General features: G+C 40.6%; 1 protein-coding gene across 1 annotated transcript in view; it reads left to right on the forward strand.

Moving 5' to 3' along the window:
• ABHD3 (abhydrolase domain containing 3, phospholipase) overlaps positions 1 to 20040 on the forward strand; it is a 62689-nt gene extending 42649 nt beyond the window's left edge. The window contains exons 6-10 of the mRNA XM_075532729.1: positions 6522 to 6634; positions 13944 to 14117; positions 15367 to 15415; positions 15499 to 15664; positions 19219 to 20040. Coding sequence (XP_075388844.1) covers positions 6522 to 6634; positions 13944 to 14117; positions 15367 to 15415; positions 15499 to 15664; positions 19219 to 19388 — 672 coding nt within the window. The 3' untranslated portion in view covers positions 19389 to 20040. The remainder of the gene's footprint in view (positions 1 to 6521; positions 6635 to 13943; positions 14118 to 15366; positions 15416 to 15498; positions 15665 to 19218) is intronic.
• Positions 20041 to 20686: the final 646 nt, after the last annotated feature.

The raw sequence follows: 20686 nt of genomic DNA on the forward strand, positions 1-20686 counted from the left end.
TGATTACATGACTCATTTCCAAGGCGGTTTAACCATGGGGGGGAGGTGTTCTAAAATTGATATGGTAATAATTGCACAATTCTCCTTCATATGATTGAACTATTGTATGATATGTAATGTGCCAATATAACTATTAAAAAAAAAAAAAGAAAGTGAGGATAGTGAGACTTGGGACTTTTAATCCAGAGGGACCAGTCCCTGAAAAAGGACATCATGCTTGGTATAGAAGAGGATCAATGAAAAAGAGCAAGACCCTCGAGTACATAGTTCAACACAGTGGCTGGATTCAGAGTCCACAGTACTCGCCATTACACCATGGGACCAGTGGTCACAGTGGCTATAACAATGGTCTCAAGTGTCACAACAATTGTGAGGACAATCCCGGGCTGGGCAGTGTTTCGTTCTGTTGTGCATAGGGTAGCTGTAAGTCAGAGGACACCTGACAGTGGCTAGTAGCAACAAGCATCTGCTGCAAGATTAGCCATCCTTTGGATTTTCTGCATGTTTTTAGAGCATGTTATCCATCTTCATCTCACCAAAAATTTTTACCAGCTAGACGAATCCTGCCATGTCTTCCTTTACACTTTTTCTGATTTCAAACCAAACTCACTGCCATCAAATCCATTCTGACTCATAGTTGTAGCTTAATTTACCTTTATTCTGCAAGCAAGGAAATCATTATAGTCGTATAGTTGATGGTTGGTTTAGAAGTTCCAGTCAACTGAAAATTAATTGTAACATCTTCTAAAAATCTGCTAGTTGTGTCTTCAGGCCTGAAGAAACTCTTTGTAAGGTTTACCAGTTCAATGGATTGTCTTCATACGCGTCTTGCTGTGTGTCCTGAGTGAATTCTTTTGTTGACGGGTGCCCAAGTTCTATAGGCCCTGCTTGTGTCTAGCTTAAGACTATATGGAGGAAGAACGCATTCATGTTTCCTGTTGGAACCCAGTAAATAGTAGCAGGAGGTTTTGTGATATGTAAGCGCATGTTCTTCATATAAAGAATTTATTCATCAAGGCTTCTCTAATCAAGTGTTGAATGTTTCCGCTCAAATCAGTTAAGTGTCTGACAATAGAAGACAAAAGTGAGGAAGGTACCAATAGAGACCAGTGTCATGGGGCAGAGAGCTGCCTGGATAGGACAGCTCAGGGTAGAATTAGGAAAGGTTCTGAGGTCGGAGAGGACAGACGCCTAGGCTTACCTGATGTTTGTCATATGTTGAAGCTTTCTGGCCTGCCATGAGTAAGCCTTGAATCATGGCTGTAACTTCAAAAGGCAAGGCTGACAAGGAAGGAAACCTGACAGGAGAAGTTTATTCAGGTCCTAAGGTCATGAAGAGATTGAGCTGGCAAGAGAATGGCAGTGTCCCAGTGTCTGACTCAGTACATACAGAGTTCGGAAAGGTTTCTTGACATCACAGCCTGCCGGACTTTGAGCACTTGGCTGTAGATTTTGTGCATAATTCAGTAGGCAATAGGGAACAAGTGATTATCATCAGCGGCTGTTGTAATTGGAACTGGATGTGTTCTTTAAGATGATGAATCTGGCCGTAAGTGGAATGTAGGTTTAAGGGTTGTTGTGATGAAAGACTATGAGTTAACCAGGTGAGAGGTTATTAACAGGAGAATAGCAAAAACAGTGGGGGCCGTATCCTTAACCTTTGAAATGCCCATGGCCCATAAATGCCTGCCTGATAGCTTCTCCACAGGAGCACCTCGACCTGTCTGTGCTGGGGGGTTAGCATGCTCCTGGAGCAGCCTTCTACCTGTGGCTGAGGCAAGAGGGGGAGATAAATGACCCAGCTCGCTTACCATTCAGTTGGGATCATTTTGACCTTGTTATTCAGAAACTGTGTGTGCCCCCAAGAAGATTGTGGGATGGAGTCTCTCTTGCCCAGAGCCACCCACTGCTTAATAACATTCTGTATTGTTTGTTTCTTGCCATTCTCTGGCCTACTTTACCACTGCCTTCCTGGTTCTTCCTGTAGCCCCTTCCAAAGGAACTGTGGATACTCACATTCTTCTTTCGTGTCTGTTCTGGGATGATCCAATCTACCAAGCCTTTGGTTATCTAGTGTTGCTATCACAGAAATACCGCAAATGGATGGCTTCAAGAAACAGACATTTTTTTTCTCAGCTTACCAGGCTAGAAATCCAAATGCAGGGATACAGCTCTTGGGAAAGATTTTCTGTCGGTTGGCTATCAAGGAACGTCCTTGTCTTTAGTCTTTCCTTGAGTCTAGGACTTTCCCAGAAATACTCTCGAAAAAATAATAATTTATACATTATCAAGGGTTCATGGGGGAGGGGGGGAAGGAAAATGAGAAGCTGATTCCAGGAGCCCAAGCGGAAAGCGAGTTTTGAGAATGATGAGGGCAACAAATGTATATAAGTGTGCTTTACACAATTGATGTATGTGTGGATTGTGACAAGAGTTGTATGAGCCCCAATAAAATGATTTATTAAAAAAAAAAGAAATACTCTTGAGTTAATATTTGTCAGTGAAGAGCTCCATATTTGCAAATCTCAAAAAAAGATCACAGAAGGCAAAAGGCTGTATTAGAGGGTTGAATTTCATTGGGGGATCATTGGAAATTTTAGTTTTCTCCCACTACACAGTGAAGCAAGGAGCCTTGGTGGCTTAATGGGTTTCACATTGGGCTGCTAGCCATATGGTCTGCTGTTCAAAGCTACCAGTCACTCTGTGGGAGAAAGACGAGGCTTTCTATTCCTGTAAAGATTCCGTTTCTGAAAGCCATAGGAGCACTTCTACCCTGTGCTGTAATGTCACTCTGAATCAGAATGGAGAGTGTACCCAGAGGAGTCCTAGCGAAGACGCTATGAGCTGGCCATTGGGCTTTTAACCTCAAGGTCAGTGGATTAAACCACCAGCCACTCCACAGGACCGAGATAAGTCTATCTGCTATAAATTTAGATTTAGAGGTTCGGAAACCCTTATGGGGCAGTTCCACTCTGTTTATGAGTCACTCAACCCGATGACGATGGGTTTGGTTTTTAGTTTGGTTCTCATTAGTGAATGAAGAGGGAATACACATGACCTTCCTCCTCAGCCCGTGCTTTACTAGACTACTGAAAGCAGTGTGATGCAGGTAGCTGGCTTCACGATTTTAGAGCAATGTTACCAGATTCTTTCCCTTGTTTTTAATTTCTGGTCATTTTCCCTCACATACTGCTGTATTCATACACATTCTTTCATGTTTATTCTGCAGAGCCCCTTCCTCCCAATATCAGAGTGTCTGTAAAGCTTTCCTGTTGTAAATCGAGCCCTCATCGAGGATGTTCAGATGAAAACGGCTTGTTTTAATGCATTATGTATTAGGGCGCAATGTGCTCAGCTTTGCATATTTTAACCTTTTGAATGTTTCCTATGGTGTGGTTCAATGATGGTAAGTGAAATTTAACCAACAAGTCAGACTACACGTTGATTTATCTAGAATGAAGGCAGGGCCTGAACGCTGCACCCCACCATTGGCAGAGAGCGCTCAGGGCAGCAAGACAAGTGGCCCAATTCGGAACAATTGCAGTTCAAATGCATTGTGGCACTACTGGAAAGCCTTTCTACAGTGTCATTGATGGGATATCTGCTTCCGTGCTTGCGTGCGTGCCTGCTGCTTTTGAGATCAAGGGTTGTGGCTGCCGGTAGGGGCCGTCCGTCAGCTCTGACCCATAGCAGCACTATTCATACAACAGAAAGAACTACTTTGGCTTTTCCAAGCCTAAGGTCTTTCCTCCACTTTTTTCTCCCTGAACTGTCTCTGTTGTTAAACTGGAAATGAGTTTGGGGGTGGTACTCTGTGTCCACTTAGTTCACAGCATTCATGTAGGCTTTGCCCCACTTCTGTCATGCTCGAAGTCTTTTTGTTAATGCAGCTCAAATAGTATTGGTTTTCGGGTGGGGCAACCTGCTACTGGGGAAAGTGCTTAACATTACTGATACAGACCCCCAAGAGGAGACGATGTCTGGTATTATGCTCCTAACTGGACTGTAGTTTCTGTTCAGCCCTTGGTGACCCCAGGCAAGGTGCTATAGGCAACTGGGACTTCAGGCTCTATCCTTTCAAGGTACATAGCATCCTTCATAGACCACACCAGAAGGATCCAATTTGGAAAACCCACTAAGCAAATTGGACTTTACTTTACACTCATCTGTAGCAGATTTAAGGAACTGAACCACTTCCTTGGTCTTAAGGCTGGAACACCCTCCTGTGAGAGGTAGATGACCGCTGTCCCACGGCTATGGAATTGGTGGTCATTGGCTTTCTTGCTTTGAGGGTGCACAATGACTACCATACATTTACTATTTTCATGCTCTCTTTGCTTTTTTTTTTTTAAAGTAACGTGTTAGGCTAGCAGGCATGGTTCTGCCTTTGTGAATGAGTGTTCCTGAAGATGTTGTCTATCTCCAACCCCCATTGTTTATGTAAATAGTGCCCAGTCATTTTTGTTTTTAATCTGTGCTAGTCAACATTTCACGTATTGTGATCTAAAAAGCTGCCCTCATTCAACTCACTGCCATCAAGCTGATGCCAACTCATTGAGACCCAGTAGGACAGGGTAGAACTGCCCCTGTGAATTCCCAAAATGGTAACTGTTTACGGGAACAGGACCCCCTGGCTGATTCCCACTGAGCTAACCTTGCAATTAGTAACCCAATGTGTGCCCACTATGCAACTGGACTCCTGTAAAAGCTGCCCTATTCATGTTTAATTTCCTTTTCTCAACGGTGTTTTAAATTCGATACCATTGGCTAAATTAACTATCAATAGAATTACCTTATGCCCCATGGGGATGATTTCTAATGTTCCCCAATAAAATGGTAATGATGTCTCGAGTGAACCAGGAGCCTATATATTGTATCCCCAACCTAAGAACAGTTCGTTCTTACAGCATAACTCTATCAAAGCTTGTCCTCATGAAAAGATCACTGAAGATATGGGTGCTATATACAGCAGTGTGGTGAAGAACTCAGATGGTGTTCGGGTAACATAAAGAATACGCCGAGGGTCTTAAAGAGTTGTCTTCAAACAAGCAACTATCTAAGTGAAGTATCAACTAAATCCCCCTGGAAGAAGCACACAAGCCTGTGTGTGGGGGTCTCGTCCAGCGAGACCCTCACGCGGTGACCCAGAGGGGCAGCGAACCTGGATGGAAGAAAGACATAGAGACGTGGAGCAAGACAAGTGCTAATCAAGCCCGTTTATTTCGTCAAAACTCGGGGTATATATTTACATTAAAGAGGAACTGGGAGATGTATATGCTAATGTGGCATACTGCATAACATCCAATACAATATGTGTATTATAATGAAGCATAACAACGTTAGCCAATCAGCTGCAGGCAGGAGGTGGGAGGCACATATTCTAATGAGGCCTAATGTGTAACAACCAATTGGCTACATGTTCTAATGAAGCATACTGTATAACAACCAATCAGGCACATGTTCCTAATAAGGTAAAAAGGGCATTCAACATGACGTTCGCATGCTAATTAAGGCTTACCAGATGAACCACTAATTTCGTTATGTTCCTAATATGGTATGTCTGCAGTCCAGTGGGTGCTCAGTATTTTAACCAATGGCAACAAGGTCAGTTATCGCAACTGCCCATGCTACAGAGTACGTAGCTTGGAATGTGGGGGTGGAGTTGGGCAAGACACAAAGCCTTGCTGTTAGGAAGCAGCCAAGTTTCTGCTAAGTGGCTGAAACTAGGGCCTTAATGGCTATCGGCTCCCAACACCTGTGTGTTCCAAGGACTTATAATAAAATTCAAATCTGAAGGAGAGAATGGTACCCCAGCTTATACCACTGGAAGCCCAAAATCCATTTGCAGGGTCCCCATTGGACAAGCCTCCACTGGATCCCCTGTGACTGTAGTCCAGGGACGTGTGTAGCAGTGCTGTCACAGAGAAAGAGTTGTAAAGTGGATGACAGCGGGTGCAATTGTGTTAAAACATAACACCTCATCATTTGACCCATTTGCATTTGTTCCAGTTTTTAATATTTTCTGCTCTCTTTACATTTGAGGTTTTACTCTATTTTATTTTGTCATTGTTGTTGGGGGTTTTTTGGTCTTTGTTTTGTATGTGTTTTTGGAATAGGAAAGCCAAGATAAGTATACCTATAGAGATAGTAATTGGATTGATAACTTCCAAGGGGCTTGGCAGGGGAGGGTGGAGGGAAATGGGGAGCCAACAATAATGACTACAAGAGGAAAATTTTCTAAACTTGAATGTGGCAATGATTGCCTAACTCTTCTTAACATAATTGAACTATTGAATTGTATGACATATGAATTCTATGCCAATAAAATGATTTAAAAATAGTTTTAATTTTAAATGACATGTGTATTTTAAGATATGAAAATGAAAAATTGCTATTTCTGTTAGCATTTGCAAACCAGTGTTACTTATTCAGATTGTTGACTTATGGCCTTTTTACATTTCTGCATTAAATAAATCATTAACACCATTTTTCTTTCTTTCTTTCCTTGTCACTGCTCACAGACACCAAGGACTTACTGCTGTGCTAACACTGAAGATGTGGAGACAGCTGTTCACCATGTGCACAGCCTGTACCCTGCTGCCCCTTTCCTGGCAGCGGGGGTTTCAATGGGAGGGTAAGGTTTCCCCTTTCAAAAATAGCTGAGAGTAAAGTAGTTTTCTTGAATGCCTGTTTCAAAAACTAGAAGTTACTCCATAGATGGTTTTTTTGGTTGTTGTTTTTAAAATTTTTTTTAACATTCACGTTGCTTTTTCTTTTTGAAATCATTTTATTGGGAACTCGTACAAGTCTTATCACAATCCATCCATCCATCGTGTCAAGCATATTTGTACATATGTTGCCACCATCATTCTCAAAACATTTGCTTTCTACTTGAGCCTTTGATATCATCTCCTCATTTTCCCCCTTTCATAGCACACCCCCATGAACCCTTGATAATTTATGAATTATTATTATTTTGTCATATCTTACACTGTCCAACGTCTCTCTTCACCTACTTTTCTGTTGTCTGTCCCCCAGGGAGGGAGGTATATGTAGATCTTTGTGATCGGTTCCCCCTTTCTACCCCACTTACCCCTTACCCTCCTGGTATTGTTGCTCTCATTGGTCCTGAGGGCTTTATCTGTCCTGGATTTCCTGTGTTTCCAGTTCTTATCTGTAACAGTGTACATCCTCTGGTCTAGCGGGATTTGTAATGGGATCATGATATGGGGGAGGAAGCATTAAAGAAGTAGAGGAAAGTTGTATGTTTCATTGTTGCTATAGTGCACCCTGACTGGTTCGTATCTTCCCCATGACCCTTCTGTAAGTGGAGGTCCAGTTGCCTACAGATGGGCTATGGGTGTCTACTCCCCACATCCCCTCATTCACAATGAGTTTTTGTTCTTTGGTGCCTGATACCCAATCCCTGATCCCATCTACACCTCGTGATCACACAGACTGGTGTGCTTCTTCCATGTGGGCTTTGTTGCTTCTTAGCTAGATGACTGCTTATTTATCTTCAAGCCTTTAAGACCTCAGACACTATAGCTTTTGATAGCCGGGCACCATCAACTTTCTTCACCATATTTGCTTATGTACTCGATTTGTCTTCAATGATCATGTAGGGAAAGTAAGCATCATGGAATGCCAGTTTAATAGAACAACATGTTCTTGCATTGAGGAAGTACTTGAGTAGAGGCCCAATGTCCATCTTCTACCTTAATACTAAACCTATAAATATATGTACATAGATCTGTCACATAAATACATTTACATATGTACACCCCTATATTTAGACCTCTATAAATGCCCTTTGGCTCCTAGTTCTTTCCTCTATTTGCTTTTACTTTCCTCTTGTATCACTATCATGCTCAGCCTTCATTTGGGTTTCAGTAATTCCTCTCAGTTTCAATGCCCTTGACCAAGACCTACCAGGCCTAGACCCTCCTCACCATTAATTTTCAATCACTTGTTCCCTTGTCCATGGGTTTGTTAATACCCACTTCCTTTCCCTGCTTCCCCCTTTCCCATGTTCCCCCGGAACCATCGGTCCGGTTCTTTTCTCCTCCAGATTGTTTACCTAGCCTATCTTATCTAGATAGACCTACAGAGATAATAATATGCACACAAAAAAAGAGCAAAACAAACTGACAAAAGCAAAAATGACAACAACAACAACAAAAATAATGACAAAAAAAAAGAAAAGCCTGTAAATAGTTCAAGGTCTGTTTGTTGCCGTTTAGGAGTGTTTTCTGGTCAAGTTTGATGGGGTTCCATACCCTTGCCCCAAAGTCTATTTTTCGTATTAGCTGGGGACTTTGTTACTCTACTCCCGTAGCTGTTCTGCTGCATGCCCTTAGTGTTCTGCCTTGGTGTGGTGGGGTCAGATTGGGTGCAATTCCCACACTGTGTCTCCTGTGTTGTCCCCTGTAGGGCTATGGGTCAGTGAGGGATGTCGTGTCTTGTAGTGGGGCCGGTCCTATGGTCCTCTCTGTGCATTGGCTGCTCTGAGCAAGGATACAGTTCTCAAGGCTTGGTGGGTCAGGATTTGCTCCACTCTCTCTTCCTCCCCCTTCATTTGTTCCCATGTGCTCTGATCAGACATGTCCCTCTCCCTGAGCTATAGCTTCAGTGCTGTCCTCTGAAGTAAATTCTTCTGGCGGGAGGGGGGCTATCCATGTAGTTGGGTTTGGGGCCGACCCCTCAGACCTCTCTATGGGTTGTTTTAAAATACATGTTTGATTATTCACCACTTGTGGTTGAATGAATTAAGGAATTCATTCAGATAAGTCTTAGTGTTGTCCTGAAATCCTAGCTACCAGGTAAAAAGGACAAACAGCATCCACACTTAAGAGTTTGGTGAGAGGGAGGGGGGAAAGGGGAGGGAGGGGGAGGAAAAAAAAAAAAAGAGGACCTGATGCAAGGGGCTTAAGTGGAGAGCAAATGCCTTGAGAATGATTGGGGCAGGGAATGTATGGATGTGCTTTATACAATTGATGTATGTATATGTATGGATTGTGGTAAGAGTTGTGTGAGTCCCTAATAAAATGTAAAAGAAGAAAAGAGGAAAAAAATGATTAGGGCAAAGACTGTACAGATGTGCTTTATACAATTGATGTATGTATATGTATGAACTGTGAAAAGAATTGTATCAGCCCCAATAAATTGTTAAAAAAAAAAATACCACAGTAGCCGTTTGGGATTTTATAGGTGAAGATCAGAGTGTTTTTGGATCAAGAATGAGCAAGAGCAGCTACATTTTAGAACAATATCTTAAGCAGCATTGGTGAGGGGGAAATAGTACAAGGAGAGTTACCATGGGAAGGTGAGTTAGTGGACTATTACAAAGGCAGAGGAGCTGAAATTAAATCCTGAGTACAAAAATGAAATTTTGATATTTTAAAAGTAGAAACATTCATAAAATATTCAACACTGTTTCAAAATTGCAGGCTGTGAAATAGAAAACACGAACTTGTTTCAGTTGTTTGTATTAATTACATCTATGTTTATGAAAGAACAATTAAATGTTTTATTTTTTCAAAAAAAAAAAAGAGTTTGGTGAACTTGGAGGCTTCTTGGAAGTCTGAAGTTGATTTCCTTCCTCTGTGACTGCCATGGTGAGCCCCCAGCTACCTCTGGTCTCCTTGACGAAGTAGGAAACTGAACTTCCAGCATGCCTTTCATCATTCCAGTAACGAAAGCATTCATGTATTGCTCCGCTCAGCTGCAATGATGTTCACAAATAGGTTTTCCTAGGTGTTTTTTATTTGTTTGTCTGTCTTGTTGTTGGGCAAATGAACCTACAACTCTTCTATAAGTTGTAAGATTTTGCTGTTAACCTCTTCTGCTCCAGCTGCTATTTTATACTTAGGTGCCTAATTATGATTTGTGGTGCTTGCAATTAAATTTGGGTTTTGAGGGAGCTTTTCATGTTTATATATTTCTACTAATATTCTTTCCCTTCTTCTAGTGGTGGTGAGCTTAAGGAAATTGAAAATTTCCTATTTATTTATTATTATTTAGATTTCCTAAAGCATTGTCCAAACTCACTTTATTAAATCAGCGCAAACACTTGAGGTGAAAAATAATTAGTGGCGCCAGTGTTGGGATTGGTTGGGGTTCGTGGGGAGAATTCCTGTTGGAGGATGCTGTAAAGATGAACTGAGGCACAGGACGAGTGAGAACAGTGCTTCTTCCGGGAGGCTCCTCGCACCTCTTCAGCTCAAAGCAAGGGCCAACCTGACTTACACTCTCCCGAGATGACCAAGCAGCCAGACTACGACCTGGAGAAAATTGAGAACAAAGCAGAATCCACACAAGCAGAACCCACCGTAGCCATGCATCCCAATTCCCTCTCAGTCCTGCAAGCTTTCAGGAAGGCCCTGGTCCTGGGTCATGCAGGTGGAAGAGCGGGACAACAAAGAAACCAGCAGCAAGAAATAGCCCCAGTGGGGACTGCAAATAAATTTGAAAATAATGGAAGTTCCCCACAAACTTTTTGAAGCCCCCTCGTAGATCTATCACACAACTTTTGCCTGTTCACTTATTTACAGGTTTAAGCCTTATCGACAGCACCTATAAGAATCTGCAAGCGTACTATTCCCTGATCCATGTAGTTTTTCCATCAGCCCTACCCACCACCCCCTACTTTCTGTATACTGATCCTAGTAACCACTAATAAGCTTTGATATCTATTAAAAATAATAAATATAATTAGTGGCTTTTTCCCATCTGTGGCTGCTTGAGCGTTCTACACCATCACGAATGGACACAGTAACCATCTGGATCAGGAAATTCATGACCAACCTACTACTTCAGCAAAAACAAATGGTCATTGATGTCCTTCACCCTGGGAAAGCGACAGTGCCTAAGACAGAAATTCATGGAAAACTAGTCAAAATGTACAAGACCACACCAGATGTCATCTTTGTATTTGGATTGAGAACCCATTTTGGTGGTGGCAAGACTACTGGCTTTGGCATGATTTACGATTCTTTGCATTATGCAAAGAAAAACGAACCTAAACACAGACTTGCAAGACATGGCCTGTAGGAGAAGAAAAGACATCAAGAAAACTACGCAAGGAATGCAGGAACCGAATGACGACAGGACAGTCAGGCCCACGGTGGTGCTGGCAAAAAGAAAACAGACTGTACAGTGACTTAATCTGCACTGGGTGTGTGGATTTTTCACCAGAGAATTCATAAACTCTAAAGTCTTTTTAAAAATAATAATAATAATTAGTGTTTTCTTGATTTTTGTCATTGATTTACAAATCGTTTCAGCTTTTGAAGCAGCTTCGTATATTTACTTGAAAATGGTTGACTTTACGATTGGCAGACTGAAAAATAGTCCTTTCTCATTGCTTTTTCGTTCCTGATATACCTAAATCTCAGAAGAGAGTGAATTGCTTACATTAGCACGGAAGATCTGCCTTGACCTACTAGAGGAAGAAATCTGAATCAATGCTGAAAAGCCAGGCAGGATCTCTGAATTGTGCTTCATGGACAGTATTTCGCTTTTCTCGCTTTTGCCCCATATAATGTGAACCTTAAAGGAGCGGGTGCCGAGCGAACCTTTCCCCCCATTTATCATACAAATTCTTAACTTTTCTTAAGGTCAGACTTTATATAAACAAGCCCAGATTCCCAATTCAAAAGCTCCTGATAAATGCTTATTCCTGGTGCATTGAAGCTGCCGTGCCTGAAGGCAGACTCGACCATTCTCCTTTGTAGCCGGTTGAATATTAATATCTTGTAAATTGTTTGAAAGAAGCACCTCTCTAGTTGCCTAGCATTGTAACACATTCCCAAGTGAGCCTACCACTTGGGGATTTTACAGCTTGACACTTTTTTTTTTAAGGTGCAGAAGATGAAAAACAGGCTGTCAGTCACTCTTAGCCCTGTGCCCCTTACACTGGGATAATCCCCAAGCCAGTGATGCCTGGGGCCAAGTACAGACCTTGAGCCAGAACTAAGGCTAACAAAGGAAGCTAGGCCTTCTTTGCTTGTTGTTCCGTGCCATAACATTGATTCTTACCTATCATGACCCTGCATGAAGAATTGCCCTGTGGGGTTTCCCAGGCTGTAATCTTTAGGGAACAGAGTGTTAAACTTTTGTCTTGTGGAGCCCCTAGATGAATTTTGAACCGCCAACTGTAATGTTCTAGTTTATCACATAACCATTGTGCCACCAGGATTTCTGTGCCAAACTTATGGTCAGAAACCATCAAGTTGGCTCTGACCCATAGCAACCAAACAACAAAACAACCCCTGCCACCTGCCCCATAGCAACCAAACAACAAAACAACCCCTGCCACCTGACCCATAGCAACCAAACAACCCCTGCCATCTGACCCATAGCAACCAAACAACCCCTGCCACCTGCCCCATAGCAACCAAACAACCCCTGCCATCTGACCCATAGCAACCAAACAACATCACAAAGCACTGTCCACTCTCTGCCACCCTTACCGTCTTCTTTGAGACAGGGGACAGTGTAAAATATGAAAATAATAATTTCTAAATTCACAAGAATTAGAGGGGAAAAAACTGATACCAAAGGCTCAAGTAGAAAAAAATGTTTTGGCAATGATGATGACAACCTATGTACAAATGTGCTTGATACAGTGGATGTATGGATTGTGATAAGAGCTGTAAGAGCCCCCAATAAAATGATTTATTAAAATTTTAAATAGATACAGAAAATTCCAAATATACATAAAAGGAAAAGAAGAGTATAATGATTCCGAATGGTCATTCACCAGCTTCCCTTAAAAACTTTAAATACCCAACTTCAGTAATTATCAACTCAGGGATCATATTATTTCATCAGTATGTCAAATATATTTTATAAATATTTTATCAGAAATCTCTAAAAGGCAAGATCTCTCTTTAAGGAAAAAAAATTAGAAAGAAAATGATCAATTATTCCCAAATACCATCAAATAGTCAGTGAGTAGTCACATTCTCCCAATTGTCAGTTTGATTTTACAGTGCGAGTCAGCAGCCAGGAAAGGTCATTCTTGGAAAGTGATAGGTCTCATATGTCTCTCAATCAATAAGCAGCTTCTCCATCTCTCTCACACGCATTCTTTCTCCTTTGTATTTATTTATTTTCTTTTATAGTGACATTCTTGGTCCTGTAGAGATAAAACAAGCTTTTTGTTGTTGTAACATCTTGGCATTGCTTTGCTCCTGAGCAATAACCAAGAACTACCCCGCCTGTTTAGTCACGGCAACTGCTGGCCCTCCTCCCGCCAATCCTTCCAGTTTGTGCAGTACAGCAGCCTCCCAGCTCTGTCTGCCTCAGGCCAAAGAACGCCTTGTTGTTTGCCATTGAGAAAGCCTAACTCTAGACTAAGGAGTCTTTTAGTCTGCTAGGATCACCAACTCCAATGAACCCAGAAGTTCTGGAATGAGACACAGTAGTTTTTTTTAAATTCTGCAGGTGCTCCCAGTGTGCAGCCAAAGTATAAAACCACTCTTATGGGAGATTTCTCTCAAGTTGTACTCCATAGGATGCTTGTGTAGCTAATAATGTTATCCCCCCTCCATTTATAATATAGCCTTTTTCTAAATCATTTAAAAATTATTATTTAATCATTTTATTGGGAGCTCTTACAGCTATCACAACACTCTCTGGTTCATTCACATCCAGCAGTGCTGTACAATTGCTACCACAATCAGTTTCAAAACATTTTCTTCTTGAGCTGCATGGTAGCTGCTCCCCTTTGTTCCTACCCTCAATGCAGCCCTTTCAAGATAAATCATTATATGAATATAAGGAAAGAATGAAGAGGCTTGCATTTTTCAAGCTACAAGACTCAATAAGTGGTTTATGGTTTTCTTCTACTTAGTTAATGTGGAAGGCCTCGTTCAAAATGAGATGTCTTAGAGAGAGAACACAGTGATCACTGATTTTCCTGTTTCTTCTCATTTTAGAATGTTGCTTTTAAACTACCTGGGCAGAATTGGGTCTCAAACTCCTTTGATGGGAGCTGCAACGTTTTCAGTTGGTTGGAATGTCTTTGCTTGTTCAGAGTCATTGGAGAAGCCCCTGAACTGGCTACTTTTCAATTACTATTTGACAAGCTGCCTCCAGTCTTCAGTTAATAAGTGAGTTATCTCTAAAAGCTGTTGTCCCCAAGCCTTTTTTGAATTACATGCCCCCATAAGAAAAAAATTAATATGTAGATTTACTTATATATGATACGCCTTTACTACTGTACCAAAATATCCTGTATATTATAAACATACACAAGTAAGCTTTAAGTGTAAGTGTAAACCAAAAGTGCTGGTGAAAGTTGTAATGCTTTCTTTCTGTACCCTCACTGGACTGTTCTATAAAATTCCTAAGGAACACGTACCCCACTCTGGAGAGGAGTGTCCTAAATTACTCTGGAAGACCAGCAGTATCCATCTGAAATGTTTTGAGTAACATAATGGGCTATTTCCCTGGTTTCTGCATGTTAATAATCTTGTTATTGGATGCCACCAAGTTGGCCCTCAGCCCCTGGCGACCCCGCATGTGTCAGAGTAGAGCCGAGCACTGCTGAGGTTTGAGAAGTAGACCACTAGGCCTTTCTTCTTCTGCTGACTTAGTCTAGAAGTGCTCAGTGCCCCTTAGATGGCACCTTAGGACCTCAGTTTGCTGCTCACCAACCTAGCTGTAGAACATTGACCTTGTGAATGATTTTATGCCAATTGACCCTGGTGTCCACCAAGACTGATCCAGTGACTCAGATCTAAGATAGTTTCATAACTTGCCTCCTGTATACTCCACTTCATTGATGATATTTTCAGGGAAATGGTGTCTTTGGATTAGTTTTTCTGGCATTTTTTTCTTCTGTAGTAGAGTATAGATCTGTTTTTGTTTTTTATGCCATGTCTTTTTAAGTGATGTGATAAATTTATAAATAAACTCTATATTCAAAATCAGTTCATTTGGGCATCGCATTTTGAATCATAGTTATCTTTAAGTTTCATATTAAACGTTTGATTAAGCCTAATTTATATATAAAATTACATAATGATAACATAGCAGTCATCAGGAACTACTCAAGTGGTCATTGAAATGGGGATCTTAGCCCCCAAAATTATTAAAATTACACTGGAAAATTACTAACTTTTGAAAATAAGTATGCAGAAATGTAAATTCCATTTTTCAGTGTAACATTTTAAACAATAATGCCTTCAGGAAAGACATCAACATACGGTACTCTTGCTTGATTGATTAAGTAAATATTTATTAAGTACCAACTGTGTGCCCCATGGTGGGCTTTTTAGTTATGGACTCTGGGGCATTTCGGTGTGACCGAGGTGGAAATGAACTGAATGTTTGACTTTTGCAATTCTTTTGTTGTAGGCACCGGCATATGTTTGTAAAACATATTGACATGGATCTTGTCATGAAGGTAGGAGAGAAGCTCTGAGTGTAGTACTTTCATTTCCTTGTTTGAGCTCCAGAAGATAGACAGTTTGTTTTGATTTTGTTCAGGCTAAATCCATCAGAGAGTTTGATGAGCGATTCACCTCCGTCATGTTCGGATACCGAACCATTGATGACTACTATACTGATGCCAGTCCAAATCGGAGGCTGAAGTCTGTAGGGATTCCTGTCTTGTGTCTGAACTCTGTGGATGATGTTTTCTCACCCAGCCACGGTAAAATAAACATCCTTCTTTATGTTTTGACTTAAATTTGCTATTTTAACATACTACTCTTGCTAAGGAATTGCAGGATTAAGAAGTAAAATGTCAGTCACACTTATTTTTCAATATGATTAACAGAAAAAAACAAAACTAAACTAGATACTCATGACATAATACCTAAATGATTTGGATCTTTCTTAAACATTTCTACAGAACCCTTTCTCACCCACTAAGAGCAAGTGATGACACTCACTTTGCTTGTTCTTTTTTTTAAAAAACCAATCTCATTGCCACTGAGGACATTCTTCCTCAGAACGATCCTATAGGAGAAGGTAAAACTGCCCATGTGTTTTTGAGACTAACTTTTTACGGGAGCAGAAAGCCTTGTCTTTGTCCCACGGAGTGGCTGGTGGTTTCAAACTGCTGACCTTGAAGTTAGCAGCCCAATGCATAACCACTATGCCGCCAGGGCTCTCCTTGTTCTCATGTTTATAATGTTTCCTTTTTATCCAATAAGCTGCCTTTCAGACAGATTGTTACAGGATCTTTGCCTACGAGTATGTTATCACCACATGCCTTTTCTTTACATGGTTTCTAAATAAGAAGGTTTTGAAGTGTGCCCTCCACCCAGCCAACACACATGGCCTTGACTGTCCCGGTGACTATGGCACATTAGAACGGTAAAGTCACATGTGGAAGGAAACAGCCTTTGTTTTCGCTCTGGACACTAGCACTTTATAAAACGTTTTCTCCTTATTTGCCCCACAAATATTTGTAAAACATTTTTTCAAATACTTCATTAAAATATTGATATATTCTGCCTACAAACCTAACACCTACATAGTGTAAGAGTTTCCGATATTAAAAAAATTAGGGCAGTGGTTCTCAACCTTCCTAATGCCAGGACAGGGCCTCATGTTGTGGTGATCCCCCAATCATAAAATTATTTTTGTTGCTACTTTATAACTGTAAATTTGCTACTGTTATAAATTGGGCAACGCCTTTGAAAGGGCCATTGGACCACTGAAAGGGTCGCGACCCACAGGTTGGGAACCGCTGCTCTAGTGAATTCCATCGTCTTGTGTGACGTACAAGTAATCTCAGGTAATTTTAGAGTAATGGAAATTTTGGCCTTTTGTCACAAACCAGAAAATGACATGGATAAACTGTAATATTAGTCGTTGAGTTAAATTCCATTGGATTAAGGTAATCTGGTATTTTTCCATTTCACTCACCCTTCTACCAACAAAAATTTCTAATATTTAACCTGACCTACTTGGTTGAAGTTTAAACTCATTCTTTCCTGTTTTTTCCCTTAAAATAGACTTGCCACATCAGAATAGTGGACAATTGTCTGCAGTCTGAAAAGGCAGCCAGCCAACATCATCCCCATGACTCAGCCATGGCACACAGCCTTTTGTTTTCCGGCTTTGGCTGTAACTCTCGGTGTTAGAAATTGCTGAGTGTAGCCCCAAAGTAAAACGGAGCTTCTTAGTTACAATCAAGGCAAATGCAAGGCTGAGTAGTAAATGTATGGTGAACCAAACAAAGCAAAATTAGCACAGGCCGTTTCCAGTCCAGCTGTCATTTATTCCAACGCATGTCTGAGTAAAACAGTGGTCCACAGAGTTTTCAGTGACTGATTTTTCAGAAGGAGATAGCCAGGCCTTGCTTCAGACATGTTCTTAGAAAGCTTGAGTCTGTTGACTGTTCGCACCATCCATCGTTGACCTTTCCCTTTAAGCTCCCATCCTTAGTCTGAAGATAAGAGATGTTCACTTTGACGTCTTCTTCCTGGGTTTGGATGTAGATGCACTCCTTTTGGTCAAGAATTAGCTTGCTGTGCTTTGATTTAGGGTCTTGAAGTTTATTCTTCCAGGAGTGTTGTGAAGGGTCAAATTTAGTAGCGTATCACAGCAGCATCTGTCTCAGTAAAAAACAAAAACAATTAAAAAAAAAACTCCTTGCCCAGAGTCACTTCTGACTCAGAGTAACCTTTTATAGGGTTTCCGGGGCTGTGAACCTTTGCAGGGGCAGAAAGCCTCATCTTTCTTCCACAGAGCAGCTGGTGGATTTGAATTACCAACCTTGCAATTAGCAGCCACCCCCATAACTCACTGTGCCATCTGTGTGTATCTTCATCTTTCTGTTTGTTTTGTTGTATCTGTATCTGTTGTACAAGCCCTGGTGGTACAATGGTTACAGCACTCAGCAGCAAACCAAAAGCAATTTGGAGGAACTCAGATTTAGTTTGTCAGCTTTTTAATCTTAAAAGAGTAGGGTAAGGAGAGATTGCCTTTACTTAGCAGATTTACCTTAAGATTCAGCTCAAGATGTGGAAATAAACTGCATTATCGTAATTAGGGAGACAAGATTTGCCAGAACCTAAAATCAAAATTTTTCTTATGCCAGGTTGTGATCCATTACAGTTCTTAAGTTAAAACATTGGAATTGTCTGAACTCTAAGCATGGGAGAAATGTAACAAAAATTAAGCAACCTTAATGAACACTTTTTAGAGTATACTTTATACTCAGGGTGTATTTAATTATTGGTGAATTCTTTTAAATAAAGCATCTATTTCAAAATCAATTTTCTTCTTCCCCACAAAAATAAAAATGCACAGAAGAAAGGCAAAGAAACCATTCAGAAATAGGCACTGTTACCATTTGTGTGTATCTTATTCTTCCTGTTTGTTTGCTTTGTGATATGTCTATCTGTTGTAGGAGCCCTGGTGGCACAGTGATTAAAGCACTCCACAGCTAACCTAAAGGTCAGCAGTTTGAGCCCACCAGCCCCTCCTAGGAAGAAAGATGTGGCAGTCTGCTTCCCTGAAGACTGACAATCTTGATAACCACACAGGGCAGTTCTACTCTGTGCTGTGTGGTCACTATGAGTCAGACTTGACTCATCAGCAGGAAGCTTGTTTTTTTACACTAGGGAGCTTCAATAAGTCCATGGAAAAAGTCCATTATCCTCTAACCTTTTAATTCCAGTTTTCTATGGACTTTTGAAGCTCCCTCATATATTTATAGAGAGAAATATAGGTATAGATGTAGATATAGAACTATCATTTGGGCTCTTTAATAGAGCTACTAGTTGGCCTTAGGCATCTGACTTCTTGTAAATGATTCAAAGGCCACAGAGACAGTGACACGCAGGTGAGAGACAGGTCGTCTCTAGTGCGAGTATGTACCATTCTTTGAATTATTTTATCCAATTCCTCAAAGCCTGTCTAACAAGGACTTCGGAAATAATGATATTTTATTATCTTGCATCACAAGAAATCTCCAGCTATACTTTTGTGATGTGATAAAATTAAACAATTGGTTTGATTCGTACAAAAACAATAGTCCACTATATGACCATATGAATATAGATAGTATACATTTATAAGACCTACTCTGTTTACTCATTATAGATATTTGTTTCATGGTGGTTTTAATTGATTACCAATAATAAATATATGAAGTTTTTCTATTAAAAATAGTAATGATTATATATTTTCTCTCTTCTTCCCTTTCCCCTCTCCTACCTTCCCACCCCCCCCACCACCCTCAACCCCAAGGTATCCCGATAGAAACAGCTAAGCAAAACCCTAATGTGGCTTTGGTCCTTACCTCTTACGGAGGCCATATTGGTTTTCTGGAAGGACTTTGGCCACGGCACACCTACATGGATCGAGTCTTCAAGCAGTTTATGCAAGCCATGGTTGAGCATGGACATGAACTCTCTTGACACGTCATTTGTCAGGTGATTCTATCCGAGCCATCATTATAAAGCTAGTGCACGCACTTTAACTACTGTCCATACTGCAACTAAGCCAGCAGGTGGGAAAAGAGGTCCAGAGTGACATGCAAAAACTACTTTTTGGGGAAATAAAACCAACTTTGTAGCAAGAAATGAAATATAGTATTAGATTGTTACTTAGATTTTATTTTTACTATGCCTTACCAAGTATGACCTTAAATAAAGTAGTATGAATGGAACTGCACTTAACCAAAACTATCATGTAAAAAGATTTTAATTCCTCAGGGTTTTGATTTAGGCTAGTATTTTTTAGATAACTCATTTTAGGTAAATTAATGGTACTTTAATAACTGTTAGATAATTTTGTTTATTGGAATAAGTTATAAGTTGGCACATTCCTAAAGGTATTCATACCTTGGTGATATATCATGATGATAATATGAAAGGGGTGGAATACAGTGCGCTAAATCTCTTATGTATCCTAACTTTACAAGGCAAGTGCAATAATGTAAGACTGACGTCAATACATGCTCTTTTACTCTGATAATATTCTCTTAGGGCTGATTTATGTTTTATAATGATTATAATTCACATTTATTTTTAAATAGTTTATGTATATACATATATATCAATATGTTAAAATAAACTCTACCCTTTTAAAATGTTTCTTTGTGAGATTTTATGTTCAAAAAAGGTCCAGGAAATAATCCCTCAAAATTCATGTGTGACAACTTCGTGAAGAGATTGTGATGAAAAGTTACGGTCGTTTCATTGCCCCCAGAATATCAAGCTCACACCATTAAATCAGTTAAGAATATTTTCAGTCCTTCAAAACCTAACGATAACTTCAGGAATTACCTAAAACCAACCCCACTGCCATCAATTTGAATCCAACTCATAAAAACCCTCTGTAAGGTTTCCCAGGCTGTAAGTCTTGATGGGAACAAACATCCTCATCTGTCTCCTGTGGAGCAGCTGGTAAGTTTGAACCACTGACCTTGTGATGAGCAGTCTAGTGCTTATCCTACAGTACCACCAGGGATCCTTGGATTGAATGAGATTTAGTTGTGTTACATCACAATGAATCTCCAGGTAGACAGTCAGAGAGGGTGCAGGGGCTTACAATGTCATCAGACACCCAGGCTGTTACCCCCCTCCATCTATAGTGGCCCAATTGTCTCCCAGACAAAGGATGGCAGCTGCAGTCCGCAACATACATTCTCATTCAGAGAAGGAAAGGAGGACAAAGTGGCGTGCCAGACACATCTTCCCTTTGGGAAAAGTAA

This window comes from Tenrec ecaudatus, chromosome 15 (assembly GCF_050624435.1).
Source record: "Tenrec ecaudatus isolate mTenEca1 chromosome 15, mTenEca1.hap1, whole genome shotgun sequence".
In the NCBI taxonomy this organism is placed as follows: domain Eukaryota; kingdom Metazoa; phylum Chordata; class Mammalia; order Afrosoricida; family Tenrecidae; genus Tenrec; species Tenrec ecaudatus.